The sequence below is a fragment of the Zootermopsis nevadensis genome, unplaced genomic scaffold (genome assembly GCF_977971745.1).
Source record: "Zootermopsis nevadensis isolate Lab colony 2312 unplaced genomic scaffold, Znev_1.0 Znev_ptg000061l, whole genome shotgun sequence".
In the NCBI taxonomy this organism is placed as follows: domain Eukaryota; kingdom Metazoa; phylum Arthropoda; class Insecta; order Blattodea; family Termopsidae; genus Zootermopsis; species Zootermopsis nevadensis.
The window spans coordinates 17,529,710-17,550,983 of record NW_028259192.1 but is presented as its reverse complement, the minus strand read 5'-3'; the positions used below and the strand labels follow the sequence as shown (position 1 = coordinate 17,550,983).

Genomic DNA, 21,274 nt, shown 5'->3' with positions numbered 1-21,274 from the left:
ATCCATTCTAACTGCATCGAATTGCAGTCATCAATAAATATTTTAATGTGGTTAGCGTGACTTTTCTTGCAGTATGTAATATATGTATATTTCGCTAATTAATAAATCGTAATCTTGCAGTGATGGTTTGCGACGATTCCATTGATTCTGTACTTCACAACTTACCCGCATAATGCGAACATTTTATATCTAATTAACTGAAAACAGGGTTTTATATAAATTACAGAATCGCAGATGATTAGTTAGAATCAGGCGTACTATTACACGATTAATGATTTCCAGACTAAGTCTATCATGACAGACCTACTGCAATTAAAATGGTATCTGTTTCGTATCTTTATTTCCTTCCTCCTCTGTTACGTATTACTCTCTCACCACTTTCAACTTCATACAATGAAAAATAGTAACCGATCGCGTTATTCTACCGTTGTCGTCGCCCACATTACAATTAATTCTATAACGCACGAAATTCTGATGACAAACTGAGGAACTACTAGGTTCTTAAGATTAACCCTGCTTATCAAATTCGTTACATTCCTCAGATCAGAGATATTATAATATTACATCATAATTTACGCTAGGCCTTTCTAGTAAAAGCATCTAAAATTTCTAAGTTACTAAATTTGGATATGCTCTGCGATGAAGTGGCCAAAGGCCGAAAGGAATTATCAAGTACTTGATGCACTGAAAATGCATGCAAGTGAACTCGACAATCAAAGTTGCATTTGCGACAGACCGCCCTTTGTAGAAACTATCGTTCGATCAGCCCATGAGCTAACACGCCACACACACTTACATCACTTACCCGGGGGTGGTATTTATTCAAAGATAAGCGAAGTGGTTGTAGTGGACCTGCTCACGAGCGTTCTGACGTCACGTCTAAGCAGATCCCATATAATAAAAAACTAAAAAATTCTGTACGGGAATTCTTTATTTATTTATGATTTATTTAACGATGCAAATCAATAGCTCAGTCATTCGTCGAATAAAAGGATGACTAATGAAAGTAAAGTAAAGTTTGTCCCGCTATGCGCCATCTAGGCGCTTGGGGGGGAGTGGAGGTATAGCTCCTCTCTTCCTTGACCTCGGCACTAGATGGGGGTGAGTGGTCAGCATCACGCCCCGGCCGGCTTTACCCCCGGGAAAGGACCCCGGTACCATTGTAGAAGAGGCTGGGTGGGCCCCAGAGCCGGTCTGGACGCAGAGGCTAGAGGAAAAATCCTCTGCCCCCGTCGGGGAACGAATCCCGGTCGTCCAGCCCGTAGCTAGTCACTATACTGACTGAGCTATCCCGGCTCATGACTAATGAAAGTATATGACCCAATTGAAGGCACTCTTCCTGCAGTTACCTGGACGGACTGAAATAACATGAAAACCCTCATTTGAGTTGGTCTTTGGGCCGAGATATGAACCCGGTTAAGTCGAAATTCTAACCAGTCGACGGCGACGTATCGACAATATCGAACTAAAAACCAGCCCGTCAACAACTGTGCACAAATCAAATCAAATATTAATAATTCTGATTGACCTACGGGCGTATAATTGATAGCACTGTTCACTCTGAGTTGTTTTTTATGTGAATCCGTAATGATACTTAAAACATAATTCAACAGAGTTTATGATTTGCTTATATTATGGAAATTGTATCAAATTATATACACATTACCATGTTGAAAACTGTTTGTATTTAGTTAGTACATGCCTTTGTAAAGCGCATATTTAACATTTTCCATCACGTGGTCAATAAAAGCAATTCATAAAGGCCCAAGTACGACAGGTAATGTGGGAAGCAGAGGGGGGGGGGGCTATGTTCAACTAATCATCCCTCGACAAGTACGCCAGTACATACATCGCATATCTGGGTTAAATCTAGATTCTGTGGGCTATTAATGCTGGGAAATTGATTTCTCTGAACAACGCGAGCTGCTTCCCCCTTCCCTCTTCACTTCACTACCGGATCTCTATAATGAGTTACCTCAGAGCTAAAACAGATCATATCACATTTCCTGTGAAGGTAGCAGTTTGGCGCTGATAGGAACAATTTGCTTGCATTGTGGGAAAAGTATTATCTGCTTGTTATAAACACTTTGTGTATTCCTGACTACAGCATTACATATTTATCTGGTTCCAATATGTGTTAATTTTGGGATTCCGATGTACTAGTGACACTGAACTTACATGCCGGAGAAGGTTGTACCGATGCCGTTCTACGTGTTTATTAATATTCTCCAGCCTCAAGTGTTATTTTGTAATGCTCCTCAGAGGAAAATGACATATATACAATGAATCTGTAGGATAATTTAACAGTAATGGGCAAGTTTATACAATAAAGTTCCCTCGGGCTATCCCGAGAGAACTTTGTTATATGAAGTAGCCGTAAAAGCTCCAGATCAAAGTTTATACAACTAAACGCCCAGAACATCACAAGGTTAAATGAGGAAAACTGTATATTTTGTTAAAGGTCAAAATTCATAACATGTTTTCCAGACACTGAAGCAAGTAGCACTCGCTTTAGGCAGCGAAAAAATATCACAATGTAAATACAACAGAATAGCAACAACAAACAAAAATGTCGAAGTTCAACATGATGTTAATCAACTACATTAAGTCGAATCCTTCCTGTAAAGCTAATGGTCGCTCAATTGGTCAATAAATATCCTCCCTCTCCCCAATTTATGGAACTGGAACGTTAATTAGTATTCACAAGGGGTCGCTGTTGCGATGGTCTTATCCAGTGCTGATGAATCCGGTCCACACCCTCACATCATATTTCTTTATGTTCAATGTCAACTGATGTTTCCTTGTTTGCCAGACGTTTAACTTACCAAGAGATTTCAACAACACACTGAAAAGTGCGTATCAGCCTAATCTCAGGAGAAACTCAGTCGTGTCTCACAAAACTTACACACATCTAATAAAGAGGATTCATATAATTTTACAAATACATATTATTCCCGTCCAGAAAGTGTCTATTATTTGCGACAGTGGTAATACATACCAATCGCTTCAATAAACGTTTCCGATGCACTTTCACTGTTATAGCAATCAACTTAGTAACTAATACACTGTTAGAAACTGGCGTAGAATGCAGGCCTACACAATGAAACTTAATTCTCTTTGTAAGTACTAAACAGAAAAATGGTATCTCTGGAAGTGTCACAGCTCACGTGATCAGTAAGGAGTCCCGGGTTAAAAACCAGGGCAATGTACCTGGGACTTGTGGTGGGTGGACAGACAGCAAACATTCCGTCAATAATCCATATTTTCACCTGAGACTGGTCAAAGAGACCTAATTGGGGCCTCAGTGTCAACATAACCAGTTCCACCCCACTTATACAATTAATTATTAATTAAGATGGCAATTATAAATTGTTTTCTCCGAAATGGAGTACACTTTTCAATTCCAACGAGGTATACATATTGCACTCAAGTTCGCATTAAATAAATAATATCTATAGAACAGATTTCTGTATTCAGTGAAGAAACAAAAATGGTCTAGACGCAGAAATATAAAACAAGAAAATAAGGCAACCCAATAAAATGACTACTCTGGTCTCTGCGTATTGGATTCCTAGACAGTCTACAATTCCTTCAGACTGACAAAGCTGCGTGACCAGAAAGTGAGTAGATATTATTTTGCCTTTTCCTTCTCTTCAGAAATAACCAAGAAAAAGAGAGAGAGAGAGAGGAAAAAAGAAAGAAAAGACTTCACAACGCGAGCACATACACAAACTTGCGGTCACTTATGGCGGTCTCACCCGGGAGATTAGATCTTTAAAAGGATTGGACAGCTCTGTGTTTAAGATTGACCTCCGTCTCGTATGATAGCGGTGACAATTCCTTTACTGAAGTTATCAGATTTGCGATGAAACGAAACACCCTCTCGCACACAGTTACTGCTTTCTACCAAAGCCTTTTTTCGGCGAAGTACGGGTATCCCAAAATTCAACATGCGTAAATATAAGAGGGACATCCAGAAACCTTTGCTCCACAGTTTTCTCAGCAAGTAAATAAAGAAACAAGCTGTAATTTTGGGGTCTACTAATGGATAGTTACTCGTCTAGTCAAACAGTTCTATAATATTATCTGTTATCACTCTCCTAACTTGGCAGTATTCTAAAGGGAATTTCAAAGCGGAATAATTATCCAAATTTCCTCCAACATGTGTATATATGTATATCAACGACGACAGTCACCCACATCCACCACCGACCTCAGCTTCCAAATCAGTCTCGCCTTCGGGCGCTAGTTACAATTACGACAGAACACGCTAAACAATGATAAGTATGTATTCGTATGTCTCTAACGGAGCTAGACAGAGGCACAATAGAATTACGAGCATCAACATCGTTTCTACAACCGTTACACAGAAATGGAGCAGCATTACTTTGGAACCCTAACACGAATTGTTTTACGAGTGTTCAAAATCGCTGTGAGAAGTAGCATTATTGCATTGTAACATGGAGAAAAAGGCGCTGGTAAGATGTTAGTTCCAACAATATCGACGTTTGGAAAACATTCCACATGTACTGCATCCATTCTATGTACGAAACAGTGGAGACATATTTATACATCTTTCGTACACAGAAAAATGCTACGCTACATTCAAATTGAACAAGAATCACTAAAATTATCCCCAACAGATTCAATATTCTTAAAATCATGTCAACGGAACAGAAGTATAGGAAAGTCTATCTGTTGCATTCATCGAAATATTACGCTACGTCGATAAAATGTGGGCATCATCTTTAAGAATGTTCCGCCAAATTCCTTGTACACGAACTGTGGCTTTGTATCGGTGATTGTGTAGACGAATCAGTGAACCGAGGCCCCGGTTTGACATTGATTTTCGCCAATCGGCGTTGTTTTGTCAGCTGCAGGTACAGCCCCGGGTCAAACTGCCACCGACTGTTTTGAAATAACAATAAAGAGGTTGAAACCACAGCTTCGTAGTTTGCGGTGTACCACATGTAGCTTGGAATTTGGTTTCACAGGACGGGGGGGGGGGGGGGGCACTGAGGTGTGTGAACAGGGATGAAAATTAAAATTCGTAACGTTGTCGACGATCTAACTACCTATAATGATCCTTGCCTATAAAACCGACCACAACTAGCCTAGTGACTGCATAGATTCTCCTCTGTACAGTAATCCAGATAATATAACTATCATAAAAGGGAATATTAGTGTAATCACCCTTGTTATGCTCGATAGGGCAGGCAAATTTGAACGGAACTGCTGTAATGTTACATGAAAGTGATAGCAGATTAATGTCGGACTTAGTACACTAGATACAGTATATACGAGCGTGAGGTCTTAGACAGAATGAATGATTGGTTGACTGATTGTGACTGGCTGTCAATGCTGTTTTTCCAAAATGGTTAGTGGCGACGTATCGTTTGTAAGTTAGTTAACTTGTTTCAAATCGACTCAGCTTCTGTGGTTATTCGTGACAATCAACAAACGAAATAAACCAAACACAAGGGGAAAACCAGTTAAGCTACTTGAATATAAATTTTGGTAGAGGCCTCTTATTCACTCCAACGATAAGCTTCGGCTTACTGCCCTGATGATGGAGACAGTATGTGCCTCCGAAACGTTGGTAAACTTTTATCAGACTGCACGGACTAAGAAATGAAAATACAGCCATGTTCAAGATGTGTTTTACCATTATAAACCCTCTTCCCAGTGTTCAAGGGGGATAAGTTACTAACATGATATTCAAAAGATCCTGGGTTCGAATGCAACCGTCACCACTAATTTCGAAATAAAAATAAAAACTGCTAGTATAATGAAAACAAACACTCTGCAGATGAAAGTATAAATAACGCTGTGGGCCAGAATCAAACAGATCGACAATGCGAAATTTTCAGCTATTGGTGGGCGTATAAGGAAAGTTGAAAACAAAATTCATATACAAGCGTACTTCAGTTTTGCATCAGATTAAACACTAAACTATGAAAATGCTTGACGTAGCAGATGCCATTAGTGATGGACGTCAGCAATCAGTGACGATGGATGTCATAAAATACAATTAGCTACGTGCTAGCCTGGCTGAAGCGGGCTGTAATATGATTGTACCCACACACGTATAATATCCCTTTTCAGATCGCAAGTATAAATGCAATCAGAGTAAATTGTTTGTGAGATCAATTACACACTGATAAACCACGTGAACATACTACTCCAGTTGCAATAAATGGTCGACAATTAACGCTCGCGAAATTTAAAATAAAGTAATATTAGAAGTATCTGATTTCATATATCGATTTTTAAATGTAATTGGTGGGCACTGCAAATGATATGTTTGTGTCCAGATCGCCAGATGATGATGATTATTTGCATATACACGGCTTTTCAGGTTGACAGCATTCGAGCATTGTTTTATTTATTAATTCAACAATTAATAACGAATAACGCAACACTGCACACTCAAACTCACATGAAAAGGTTCACATTAAAGAGCAACTGTATATTCTGACAGAAATTCATGGTTCTCTTGTGCGTCTCTCAGAGATGTCGCGTCCGACTTGCAAATTACACATCTCGAATCATGATAACCAGAAAGCAAGACTCATAATCATTGTCAAAATGTATGTTAATGAATTATAAATTTATGCCAATCTTAACATACTTTATATTGGCCTATCGCTGTGTTAAGTAGTTCCCAATGATAAATCAGAAAACATATCAGAATGTATTATTTAGTGAGAGGTAATTTAAAGTAATGCGATTGCTTAGAATACGTTATTTATGATGAAATTTCGTAGTTTAAATGAAATTTCGGACATAAAAATGTTAAACATTAAATGTGGTTGTCTTTGTAAAATTATTTCGAAACAGAATTTAGATTACTTATTCTCAAAACTGGAAGTCGATCGAAAATATCGCACCCAGAAAAAATTGAAATAACGGAAAATATTATGCTAAATAATTAACAAGCAATATTAGCACGACGGATTAGCTGATAAGATGGTTGTTAATTATGAATCGACAACATGACGGTAATGATCGTCAATACTGAATACAGAAACACTGACGTCAATCATTTACGTGTGACACGTTGCTCTCACAGCGACTAGTATGAGATGGCTGTCTTTCTGGTCTGGTAAAAGTTTACTGCTAGTATCATGAGCTCTGATGATGCTGGCAGTATACACCACCAAAACGTCGGTACACGGCGCCACATCCTGGAAGAGCCATCTTCTTAATGTCTGATGTGATTTGAGAAAGTCAAGATAATACTCAGAATAAAGGATATCGATCTACTGAACCTTAAATCGTCTTGTTTGCAGGTTTCTCCTTCATAACATAGTGAATGATTACTTACCGAAATATTTATCTAGGTGATAGCGAACTGCTTGTAACTAAAAGCTCAGACTATTAACACACGTGATTTTCTTTGCTACTGAAGGTTAAATCGTGTTCCGTTTACACTATGAATTATGTATTGACTTTAGCAAATGCACACGATTTATCTGTTTTTAGAATGCGTGCAGTTCATAAAAATAAATTCTTTTGGAATAAAACACTAGAACAGAGTAATATGTTATTTATTTAGTGTTCTGTCTGACGACAGGTCCATATGAACAGGATCCTTCCATACTTTTCTCGGACTGGGACCTGTTCATATACGATCTTGGCAGATGATCCAGAAGTGGTTTGCCATTGCCTTCTTCTGTGTGTGAATGGAGTAATTGTTGGGATGCCACGGAGGAAAACTCCGTGTTGCCTAGACCACGGCCTTGCCCAACACAAGTTATAAATTCGGGCACCGATACGGTACGCCTCTACGATTTCACCAAAGCACTCGAATGCTAGGAAGTCTTTCGACAAAACGTTATCTGCACGCTGCAGCGAAAGTTTACCGTGTCTTATAAACACTGCACACAGCCTGACGAATCTGCTCTGTAAAGAAAATTATTATTTACAGGAATATGTTAAAGAACTTATTTAGACTTAAAATATTTATTTTTGAATATTTCATTAAATACAAGGGAGATAACTTATGAAGGTTAATACTGGGGTTAGTAACGAAACAGATTTGTCTGTGCCTAAAATAAATTATAAACCTAATGATGACGTGCGTCTACAAGGTATTTTAACCGGCCATTCCATTAACAAAGTTAACAACTGAACAAAACCCATATATGTAAAACGGGTAATAGCATAAATGATTTGAAAGTGTCACATTATTTCATACGCTGGGTCTGATTTTCTACTACGTCATACCAATGTAACGGAACAAATGTGGTAATCGAACTGTTCATGAGTTTATCTAGGTTCCGATGAACTGACTACACGTAATTGAACATCAACAACAAATAAACGTAATCTAATTTGAGCCGAAAGTACTTAAACGCGATTCAAAACATTCTATCTATTGATACTATTAAGTCTCTGTAATCAAAGCTGATAATGAATGCAAATTTATCTCGCTCATTAATACGTTAATGATTAGCAAATCTTGCATTAACGACACATTCTAGAGTTACATGATGAGGGGAGGGGGACAATGTTATATTTTACGGTTAAGCACACAACGTAAATTAACACTCGAAATTATTCTGTATTCATGGGATAAGATCACCACGTTTTAATATACAGAGTAGCACACGTGAAACATTATTATTGCTAAACAAGTAAATCCTTTAATTATCATATTTGTCAATAACATCACGATATATATAAAAAGAACATATATTCTACTTATTTAATTTCATTTAGAACTTCACTGTAGAATACTGTATTGTTAAGCATGGGTGTAAGCCTTGGTACTTAATATAAAGACAGCCATCTTCGGACTCACCGCCGTGAAAACGTCAGATCCTACAGACATATCTAGTTTATTTCAAACTTGCAATGCAACTGGCGCCTAGAAAGAAGATCATATTTCTGTTTCAGCAATTTGCAGGCCACTGCGACACCACAAACTATGTTCCTTTTTAGTATTAATAATAATAAAAAAAAACTCATGTATTTTTATAAACTTGGAAATCGTTACAGACGAAATTTGCTTCACAAAATATTGATCTGCGCGTCACTGACGTCCATGAAGCAAAGCGGAGTTAATGACAAATGATTAAATACTGTCGCAAAAAGACAGCCACAAGTGACAAGACAAACTTTTTGAATTTTATTAGCAAGACCAACAGACACTGTCACTGTGTTTATCAGCAGTCAGACTTTTAAGGAGACGGTGATACTGCATACGTAAGTTGGCATCCAGAACGGACCGATTAATGTAATGAAAACCCCCATCAGACATGAAGATCAATAGGGGAGTTCTATACACAAGAGTTAACTCAGTCGTTCATCACAAATTCCAAGGGGATCGATGAAATATCAAGCCAGGGCCAATGGGCTGAAGTCTGCATACCAGTTACACATGAGTGGTTAACGCGTACTTCTCCTATGATACTGAATGTACAAAATCCAAAGCTCAAATCGGAATTTAATTTAATTTTATAACGACGAGGCACCATCAGTAATTCCATTATCCAGGATAAGAGTCCATCGTTGAAATCTAAATCTCCTAAGCATTAATGGTAGATATAATTCTTGTTTTTCACACGGACGTAAAGAGATAGCATATAATTACACGTCAGTAGAAATGAAGATTGTCTTCACGTCGTTTCCGTGTTTTATAATAATAATTGATACCAAAACATAAGAATGTACTTGATGAGGGGTCTGTCTATTTTACCACGCTTATGATTTAAATTTCATTAAATCGCAGAACACCATTTACCAGAACGTAGGAAACATGCAACCCCGACGACTGAAAAAAAAATCAGGGAAGGCACAAAGAAGGCCCCACACAGTCTGGAGAGCTAAGTCACGAAACACCAACTGGAGAATTTGTATATGTAAAAGACAGAAAACTTGGCGGTTGTAAGTTAAGTACAGATGATTGGAGGTGTCGTCAGTCAGTCACTTACTAGAATAGGAATATTTAGGATACAACGAGAATTTAAACTTAAGGCTGTTATGTGTAGTCCGACAGATGGAATGTAATATCGATATTGTCATTGCATAATCAACATGGTCGAAATAAAACACGGAGTATAAATTCTAATTCAAAGTTAAACCGTTTTACAGTCACTAAAGACAAGAAAATCTGAGCGGCATCAACTTCAAAATGGAGGATTTCTGTTAGAAATTATGTCAAAATTTTCCCTGCAAGCAAACTTTACACGTACATTGTTTCAGGTTTGTTGTTGCGTGTTGTATGCGGTGTACAAGCGCTTTGCCAAACAATACAGGCCTACACTCGAATACGTAGTGGGCGTGAGTAATTTTTTAAATCGGCACAATAAAAGGCAGAAGAGGGTTCACGGAGAGCACGGGGAGGGTGAAAGAGGTCTGGGATTAGCAGCGGCGATGGCAGCGTCCCCTGTCTGTACTCTACAGCTGTTCCATGTTCCCACATTGTCACCTCATAATGGGCCACGCACCAAGTCCAACAGAGCGCTGTAGTCTGAATAATGGGAAACATACAGGGTTTGCGTTATCCCATGTAATCCAAAGCAGCTACGTTTGAAAAGAGACCTTAAAAGTGGCAAGCAGTAGTGTATTATTTACGTAACATGCAAACATTTATAGCTAAAAAAAATCCTTGATATTATCTTTCCACTTCATCTAAATAATACTGCTTTCGGATTATACCTCCAAGAAACAACGTTGGGTTCAGGACAAAACCTCTGATAATTCTGAGAAACAAACTTAAGCCTCAAATACAGCTTGGACCCAACATCGTTATCCCTTTGATGTTAAGCTCATCCGAATAATCTTACGAATTCAGTACGTACCGCAAAGAAAACAAACCATAAACATCACAAGACGTCGTGGTCGAGAGGTAAGAAACTTTACCGACTGTTGAAGTACTATCTCGCTGTTTGCCTGGAAGGACCAAAAGAGCTACGAAAAATCTCAAGCCAGAATAGTCGAGATCTGAAGCTGGACCCTTGCGAAAACGAAGTGGTTTCGCGCCACATTAGCTGATACAGCACGCCAACTGCAAGCAGGTTCACGTATCACTTAATAAATTTATTCAAGAAATCAGTCAGATATTTGACATTGCTTTTCTCCGGTAATAATTTTAGTTTCAAGTTTATTGCTATATTACCAGAAGCTGACGACATTAACAAAAACGCGTTATCCTGCATTACGTAGGTAACAAGCGTGCTCGGGTGGCAGATAGAAACGACGGACGGCATGTATCCAACAGGACCAGTCAGTTAAGACTTGTCTTCCTCACTAGGAGCCAGACTCCGAAACGTCGCGCATCTCATTATCCAGACAATGGGCCATTTTTAGGGCAGTGTTCCAATTACAGTATCAAACCACTGTCATAACATTTACAGGCACTGCTCCTTTCTTATTCTCTTTTCCTGTAAAGGTGACTCATATCTGTTGAGATTTCAACCGAACATCTTTCATATAGAAGGCTGTCACTGTTCAGTTTTCAATTATTTATATTATTTTTCTTCTACTCTTTACAGAGTTGGATCAGAATTTTCCGACTACTTATATATTTTTAATGACCTCTCTGTGTTTATAATTTGTTGTGTTGACAGAGTGACAATCTACGATAAGAAACATGAGATGCGAGTAAAATAAAATAATTATTAAAGTTAACAGTGCAAGTAAAATTAATTTGTGGGTTCATTGCTGGAAATTGGGCGTAACTAATCCTACTAGGTTAATTCCCAGATAAATTATACGAATAACATAATATCTGAGTAGATTATCGTCTTGAATTCTTACTAATATTTTCTGTTCCTCGTATTAAAAAAAAATTAGTTTATTAGAAGTAATTTATACTAATATTCTTACCTTATATTTTCGGAAGTACGATATATTCAATGGAGAATAACATGATTTGCGTACTCAAAGAATCAGAGCTTTAACAATCATTACTCATGTCTGTGATGTTGGAGAGACGACAGAACAACATGTCTGTTTACACCCCATAAACATTAATGCACACAGAATCGTGATTGATGTTTCCAGGAGCAGATAAAAAGATTCCGTATGTTTAATCCGTAAATGTACTGTTGTAATTAAATTTGAATATAAAAAAATGATTAAATAAATGTTAATAGGCTACAAGAAACTGTTCGTGTCTGCTTCAGTATATGATTTAATATCTCACCCCTACTAACAGGGCAGTGCGAGATGACTCTACGGTTAAAGCTTCTATGACGATAGAAGCTTGTTCAATATAAAAAAAACACATTTTATTCGCAGACACTATTAAAAATTATTAAAAATCATCTTAATTCTAGACGAAAAGTGACCACACATTAGTGCCACCTGCCGAAATTCACACCAAACACACATTTGTTAAACTCACTTGAGAGGGTGCTGATGCTGTTTGTTTCAACAGAACATTACTAAACGTTGTGACGCACTTTAAAACTCATACTGCAGGTAATGACAGATTCTGGGTTACGTCTTTCCAAGTGACGAGAAATAATTATGTGTTGTAAGAAATTTCCGAAGGCAGACCCACATGACATAACATAAATACATTAGAACAGTTGAGTTAAACATAAGGTTCATGAATACGGAGACTTTACTCAGTCTACGCGAAAGGCAGGAAAATTTAGGCTGGCGATAAAACAATTAGGAACACTGTGATGCCCAACCCAAGTTTAGTAAATTGGATTTCTAAGATAAAAGTTGGTGTAATGAATGTAATAGACATGTAACTTGAGAGGTAAGTAACAGGAACCTAAATGAAATTATACAGGCTAATTTACAGCATTTCCCAAACATTATAAGGACCTACGTCGTATAGCTAATTTTTAGACTGTGAGCTCTACGGGATTCTTCGATACAAACTGAACTAAACATTAGTCATCGATAAAACTACAAACTACCTATCGAACAAGTGACGAACGCACAATCAGCTGCAATTTATATGCAAGCCAATGACCGGATATCAAAACACACACGAGCCAAGCCATTATCGATATTTTAATAATGGTATCTAGACATTTACGTATCGATTAATTCGGACACTGATAACAGTACAAACTATTATCAACTAAATATATTCTGGAATCACATTTGTAAGCACAATGTTGCATTATGGTCTAAATTTATGTATAATTGTAACTGCCTCGTGTACAAACAGAACGTATAATAAAATTTAAAGAAAAATCCAATTTACCAGAATTAATAATTAACAATAGCAATGTGATGACACTACGCAATGTTAGCTACGCTCGTTTGGTTTTGAAATATACATATTATTTTAATTCGATCAACGAATTTTAACAAAACTGCACAGGCAATGCATTTTAATTCTGTATTAAATCGCACTTAAATTAGTACGAGTGGAAATTTTGTTCGTCAGGAGGATTTGCCTTTTCTGTAAGCAATCAGAACCCGAGATTTCAAAGATGAGTGTCTTGATGGCGATGTCGTCAGGGTTTTACTACATTTGTGTATGTTAAAAATTAGTGACGGAAGGGGAGACGTCATACAGAATGAAATCCTCCATTAATTCTATTATCTTTCTTTTAGAAAAATTGTCCGATAGATGAAGTCCAAAATTCCACTTTTAAAGATTATGTACGATACATAACAGAAATCATCTCGTGTTTCTTCGTTCGTATGGTCTCACATTCCAGTAAAAAGGTACCTATGATATTAGGGAGTATTTTTATAATTTTACTTAATAAATTTTAAGTAAGTTTGTCATCATGTTGCGCAGACAGGAACATCGATACAAAAAAAAATCTTCAAAGGATCATGGCTGTCTTCTGGGTTAGTAAACTTCCACTAAAGCACACGGCGCTAAAACCCATGTGTGCCATCTTCAGACTCACCGCCGTGAAAACCTCAGAGTCCTAGAAACCTTCCAACCTTCATAGTCTGAGAATGGAGTCCGACTTCTGAAAGTTCACTTTACGTTCGGCCATTGCCAGGTAAACAGCGCACTCGAGCGGTTCCTCTACCGCAGCGGTAAAATTACCGCACGTGCGTTCGCTTCCTACTGTAAGTGCGCGTTGTATCAATGCGGCCCAAACCGCTCGTGTTCGCTCGGTCAAAGAGTTGCGTTTGAGTTTTAAATTGCGTGTATCATCATTCTAACTGTTTAAACATGCAAATTGTCGTACAGCGTTCCAAATAAATCCGTACACGGGTTTTAAAAGACCTCGCTCACCGAGCCTCGCCTCCCTTTTCCAACAAAACACAAAAGGCTGCTAGGTATGCTAGTACATTACTCAAATCGGGAGTCCGCTATTGTTCTCGTGGGCCATTGTGTTGCGTGTGTGACGCGGTGGTCACGTGAATGTTCGAATTAAGTACAATGCACCGAGAAGTGCAGGAAAATTCCTCATTCTCTTACGTTTTTAAAATAACATAACAGAGGAAAGAGCTCTTTTACGTCATAAAGTTTAACTGAAGTTTCTGGTAACCATATGAAAATACACCCGCTAATGAACATTCTTTATCTTGCGTCATCACCGTAAATGTATCTCTGTGAGGAATTCCTTTTACAACCGAACTTGTTCAGCCTGGCTTTTGCTTTCACGACAACGTGGTAACATCGCATTAACTTTCTATTATTGATAATATAAAGAGTTTAGTGCCTTGAAGGCCAGTTCTAGGCAAGAAATTCCAACATTTGAGGTCATAAACATAATTTGTAATAACTTTACCTCCTTAAATTTTTTCCGTAATTTAAAAACGTTGTCAGTGGAACCACGGTTTCGGAGAATTTGACGTAAATACGTATATACGGAAAGGAATTTTATATATTGGCTTTATTCTAAATATTTCCTTTATACATGCTTTACAATTGAGATAAGTTTGATTAAAACATTGCTTAATCAACTTGAATTAGTTACGCTTAAGATGGGTCTGTGGTAGCTGAATGTAATGTAAGGTAATGTAATGAAATGTAATGTAACGTTTCCTAGGTAACAACAATTCCGAGTAAACACGACGTTTCCTAGGTACACCTGTTACACTTTTTCGTTTCCCTTTTTCGTTACACATTTTTGCCGAATGACCCTTCCTTATAGACGTATTTACGTCAAAATAACAGATTTATCCGATGGCCCCCGACTTGTTCAAATCAGATAGGATCTGATAGCCCCCGGGATATGACCACAAATGCAAAGGATGAGAGATAACCACATAAATGTAATTAGATTTAGCAACATCTTTGCTTCTTTTAATAATTAGATTAAATTCTAATAATAATAACTACAACACTCACCCGTCTAATAGCATTTCTCCTCTGTTCTTCACCCAGTAGTTGATTGTGTTGGGGAAGGCCTCAACATAACACTCTAGTTGCACGTCCGTACCCAGTGGCGCCCCAAGCAGCTGATTTGGGACTTTGACCACTGGAGCAACTACGAACACAAATTATCCAACATTAAAATTAGCTGCTAACTAGAAAGACTGCTGCTTCTCACACTGTCACATCGTCATTCGTTCACCAAAAATTTCCAGGAATAAAATAACGAATAGTGATAAAGAAAATGAACTACATTTTTTATTCACTTTGATATTCCGCCATCTACAATTGCAGAACTCTCAAAGCAATTGAAGTGTTGTCACGAATTTAGTGTGTTCCGGGAACATGCGATATACTGAAAAGGCCAAAAACGCATAATCCTGTTGGACTCATCGAAAAAAACGTTATTAAAATACCTTAGGATACTCGGCGTGTTGGCGGATCATGACGTAAAGACAAGGCAGCGTGTGCCTAATTAACATAGCAAGAACGTAGATCTCCACGCATTCTTAGCCCCGGTACTCAATGGAAGTAATTTTCAGCTGTACGCTCCGGCCGTCTTTATTTTCGAAGAAAGCTCCGGCCTATCCACTGAACAGGTGAATATAAACCCTTAAGGAATTGGTATTGGATTAAAACGAAAGCCAGTCATTCACTTTGTACGTAGGCCTATAATACAAGGCACCTTATTTGTCCTTTCAGGGCCATTTAATATCCACGCTTGTACGAACTTCCTCTGTAAAACCTACAGAGCACCAGCAGTTGAGAATAGACTACTAATATCATTGAATTGTTCCTTACATGAGGAACTACCACACGCGGCCATAAGGAAATGGAAATAAGGGTTGTAGTGTCCTTCATAGGACAACAGAATTGCCCCATATTATATTATTATTATTGTTTATTTAGTGTTCTGTCTGACGACAGGTCCATATGAACAGGATCCTTCCATCCTTTTCTCGGACTGGGACCTGTTCATATACGTTCTTGGCAGATGATCCAGAAGTGGTTTGCCGTTGCCTTCTTCTGTGTGTGAATGGAGTAATTGTTGGGATGCCACGGAGAAACCGGGGAAGCCCCCGGAGGGAAACTCCGTGTTGCCTAGACCACGGCCTTGTCCAACACAAGTCATAAATTCTTTATTAACAATGATCCACGTACACGTCATAATTTATATTCTGTTCAAATCGGCGATCGTGTATCACAGTGGCTAGTAACGAGCGAAATATAAATTATAAAAAATCGGTCATAAGGACGCAATGGAGGTTGTTACATGTGTGGTTATTAAAAAGTAACGCTTTATAGTAGGGATGGGTAGGTATGGTTATTCGAAAATGAATGCAGCCAGTGTTAGTAAGCCCCGAGAGACGCTTAATTATTCTCATAATAAATGTTGCATATGTAACTGCATAGCTTTAGATCCTATTTTTGTGCTATTCCTGTATTCTGTCTGAGTTTCAATTCGCTGTTCTTTCTCCACAAATTAACAAAACCACTGTTCGCTTCCTCATGCCAGGCAATGCAGTGCGTAATAGATATATTAATTCTTCACCACTTAAAATTACTAAATTAACCTGTTCGTTATTTTTCTCCCAAGATCCGGGCAATAAAACAACAAATGACTGTAATTTAAAATTTCATATAAAGCAGGTACAATTATATAACGGATATTCTGTGTTAGCTTGTAACTAATATTTAAAAGGGGGGATTTGGGATAGATGATATTCGTCATTATAAATTACTTGCAATAAACTGCGTAAAATGATCGCTTGTGTACGTGCGTCTGTCCGTATGCTTGATCTCCGTTACTACAGTATTCGAAATCTACACTAAAATTTCACTTGTTTAAAGTAATAATAAAACTTTATACATTTTATAAAAAACGGCTGGTTTAAAAATGAATCGGTGCTTAACAAACTACAGAATACGCTAATTGTTTTGTTTATGTTCAATATTTAAGGAAACAGAAGAAAAGGACCATTTATGACTAAGAAATCTGACAGAATGAATGCCTTAGCAACGTGAAATTTGTATCCCTAATAATTTAACAATTTTTGTTATACAATGTCGCAAATAAATTAATATGTACACCATACAAATCACGTAAACCCTTTGAAGCTAGTCTACGTGACATTTAAAAATCAAGTTCCTATAGCAAATAAAACACAACGTGCCTCCATTACAAGGAAAAAGTGGTTGATTTTATTTAGGAAAATAATTGCAAAAGCACTGAGTAGGCTTAGTGCAAAGTTAATGACTGTTAAAACAGGTTAGTAAATATAGTTAGCTACCACTGGGAACCAAAAGGTTGATCGAAAACTAGGAGCGAAACATATCTGCGAACCCATCAAAATAATAATATAGCCATTTGCCACCATACAAATGTTCGCTGTGTTCAGAACACACACCAGGCAAGATCATGCTGTTCTTCCTAGGACGTTTAATTGTCTCAGAATTATGTGCAAACTGGGTTCACTACTGTTGTCTGCCGCATAGTCACTCCCCCAAATTTAATTTGTCAAGACGTCAGAGACGGCTAGACGTTTGTAGACAAAGTATGATGTACCTCTGGGACAAATTTGTGTTACCAGTGACACAATTGCTAATATACACAAGGATCTACATACACTTCCGTCTCTTACCACCACGCCTCACGTACTTTGACAGACCACGTAAAATATTTTCTTCCCAGTAACACTCTGCGTAAGAAGATTCTTTTTATTTAAATTTTCTTTTAAAAATGTATTATCCAGAATGTGTTAGAATTTTAAAATTCCGATTCGTGCCTCGAAAAACAATTATAAATAAAAGCATATATGTTACTTATATCATACGCATTTCATACAAATATTACACACAGTTTTGAAGATAAATTTTAGTGAGCCTGTAGCATGTTTTACATAACCGACAATTTTATTGTTCCTGCCTCAAAAAATTTGGAGCTAAAAGAATTTCACGCCAATGCCGTGACTAGACTTGAAAATGAGGAAATTGGTGGCTCTCGAAACGTCGGCAGAATTTAACCAAGTGGCCAGAGAAGATTTTATTAATGAAGCCATATTAGAAAATTATGAAGGTAGGGTAGCTCTCACTGTGTGTAGAGAAACTGCTTCAGAAGCTAGGATCTGAGGCTTACAAGGCGGTGAGTCCGAAGAGACTGTCTTCTGGGTCGTTGCGCCGTGTAGCCTGGTAGAAATTCACCAACGTTTCAGAGGCCCTTGCTGTCTGCATTATCAGGGTGATTAGTCAGCAAGGACCTCTGTAACGGCGCTGGTTCAGAAGCTGTTAGTGGTAAAAAGACAAACCCAGAAGGTTGGGAGAGATAGTAACTTACTTTGTTTATAAAGTATGAGAAAATCAACTAACGGAATAAGCGGTTGAAGGTTCCAGCAGATGACAGAAAAATTCCAAAGGGAATAAACCTCCTTGCAGCGACATTTCTTTGACCAAACGATAAGTATTTGTAGACCAGACTATACAAAAAAGATTGTACAGAGGAAGTGAAACATCAATTTTGCTTCAGGTATGGTGGGAGATCTGTATGTGGAAGGGGCATTATAGGTATGATTTATGCGGACAGAGAACAACGTTTAATAATAGTGAGAAATAAAATAGCGACACTGACACCGAACTTTAAAGCGGAATGAACCGGGTTGAACTGCATTAATGATCTCCACAAGTTTCACGATTAACTGCCAAATTAAATTATGAGTTCGTATTTACAGACAAGGGAAGAGACACGCAAAGTGTCGAATGTCTGATAGAAGTGTCGGATATGTTGGCTGAATCAGACATCACGATCGAATTTAATTTATTTTATAAACTTAACTGTACAGCGCAATTTAAGCTGTTCTCTGTTGATCAATAACTTCGTTCACAGGCAGTGGAAATGCTACAGAAAGGGATATTATGGCTTACGGTTACCAACCCTGGTCTTACATACAGAAACGTATTATCATTTCACAGTAACGTTCTTCAGTTGATTGACTATAAACTGCATAAATGACTTTATCTGCATTAAATCTTCAAACAGATAAATACAGTGCTTTCTGCTTTTATATTTTCCATTCCACATCAAACAATTTTAATACAGTTTTAAACGACGAATATATTCTTGAAATGGAGAGACTTCAAGCGAAGTTTATTGCAGAACTTGCGGGTTTGGCTATGAATCTCAAACAAGCTATGGAATGATATTACCGTTTTTCAAGTCAAGGTACGTCTTACAAGGGGGCGAAAGGACGATAATACAAACTCTTCTTTCCCCGTATCATTTACCACATTTCTTTATTTATAATTCTCTTCTATTTTGCTGGCGTCTTTCTGCATATCTCCTCACTATAAATATTCTATTCTCCACTTATTTTTAATTACATTTAAACGTAATTAGCAGAATGCTTTCATACATAAAATGTTTCTAATTGAATACAATGTATTCATTTAATTATATACCCTTAATATAATTTTCCTCGTTTCGTGGAACTTTGGAGTCAGTACTGTCCAAGGATTGTAGAAACAGAATGACTTTGTGTGTTCTCAGTCTGCATTAACACAGATCCCAAGGAACAAATAACATCTTGCAGTTGCTTGTATGAGTGTGGGTCAGTGATAACCAACATCAATATGGCATTTGGCGGAACACGAGTTTGTTGTAAGACAGAACGTTTTCGCTTTCTATACGATCGCTTTGTAATAACAGGTCGCCTATCATAAAGGGGTGGGCTAACATTGGTTTCAAACAACCACTTGTCGCTGTATGAACATCAAATATTAACAATATCAAAGTGTTTAGGCCAACTTTTACACACGTAACGGACGCCTTCAAATTATGAAGACGTCATAAACTGTATATATTTGTTCAGATTACAAGATTAAACGGCGTCACAAACCAGAAAATCACAGTCCTCATATTCACAGCTGGGAAAACGTCAAATTTCATGTATCACTCAATGTATTATAACTGTTAAATCTACAGTATAAGAAAATATGTGCAAATGAGAAAGTTTGTTTAAGATTCGTAATGTTCATAACGACCACGTTGCCAGTGGCGCCAACATCATATCTGAGACAAAATAAAAAATGCTCGACTTCTTTTTTCATATTAGAGTGCTACCAACATAATCTAATTATGCATACGAGAAAATCTACAAAATCCATGAATTTCCACGGTTTTTGTGGTCGTTCAAGATACGGTTTCTCGGTAACTGTTTGTACGGTATGTCATATCTGTGCATGTCCCATGTTGCGTACGTAAGTAAATTTACATTTAGCACTTTTTTGCGTCATTGCATGTTCTTGATCGTTGCTTCAGACGACTGCGAAACGAGCTTTAAACCTGTTATAATAAATCACGTTACTCAGAGCATGTGTGTCTTGCGAAAGGCAAAATAACACCATCTTATACGGCAAATTCTGTATCATATAACTCTTTATACTGAACTTTATTTATTTTATTATTTATTTAGTGTTCTGTCTGACGACAGGTCCATATGAACAGGATCCTTCCATCCTTTTCTCGGACTGGGACCTGTTCATATACGTTCTTGGCAGATGATCCAGAAGTGGTTTGCCATTGCCTTCTTCTGTGTGTGAATGGAGTAATTGTTGGGATGCCACGGAGAAACCGGGGAAGCCCCCGGAGGAAAACTCCGTGTTGCCTAGACCACGGCCTTGCCCAACACAAGTTATAAATTCGGGCACCGCCGGGAATCGAACCCGAGACCCCAGGATTACAAGATAATTAGTTAACTTTATTACTACTGAAAACTTAAGTTTGAGGCATCATTACCCATCTTCCGAGTTTCGTTGAGGCTAGATAGTTTAATTTAAGTCCTTACCAATGCCTTGCATGCTTACTATCATTTAATATGGAGTACTGTAGAATGCAATATTAAATAAAGGAACTGCAAGTGTATGAAGGTAATTAAAATCCTCCATATATTCCAGCAAGTGGCATGTTAAAGCACTGCACTGTAGGAAGCTGGCGTGCAGGTGTAGATGAAAGGGGAGAAT

At 37.7% G+C, this 21,274-nt stretch overlaps 1 protein-coding gene across 11 annotated transcripts in view; it reads right to left on the bottom strand.

Annotated features, from left to right (window-relative positions):
- Positions 1–21,274, bottom strand: part of LOC110830662 (lachesin) — a 555,442-nt gene that overhangs the window by 65,181 nt on the left and 468,987 nt on the right. For all 11 annotated transcript variants that reach the window (XM_087340972.1, XM_087340974.1, XM_087340973.1 and 8 more), the window contains one exon: positions 15,239–15,377. In XM_087340972.1, the coding sequence (XP_087197098.1) occupies positions 15,239–15,377 (139 nt within the window). The remainder of the gene's footprint in view (positions 1–15,238; positions 15,378–21,274) is intronic.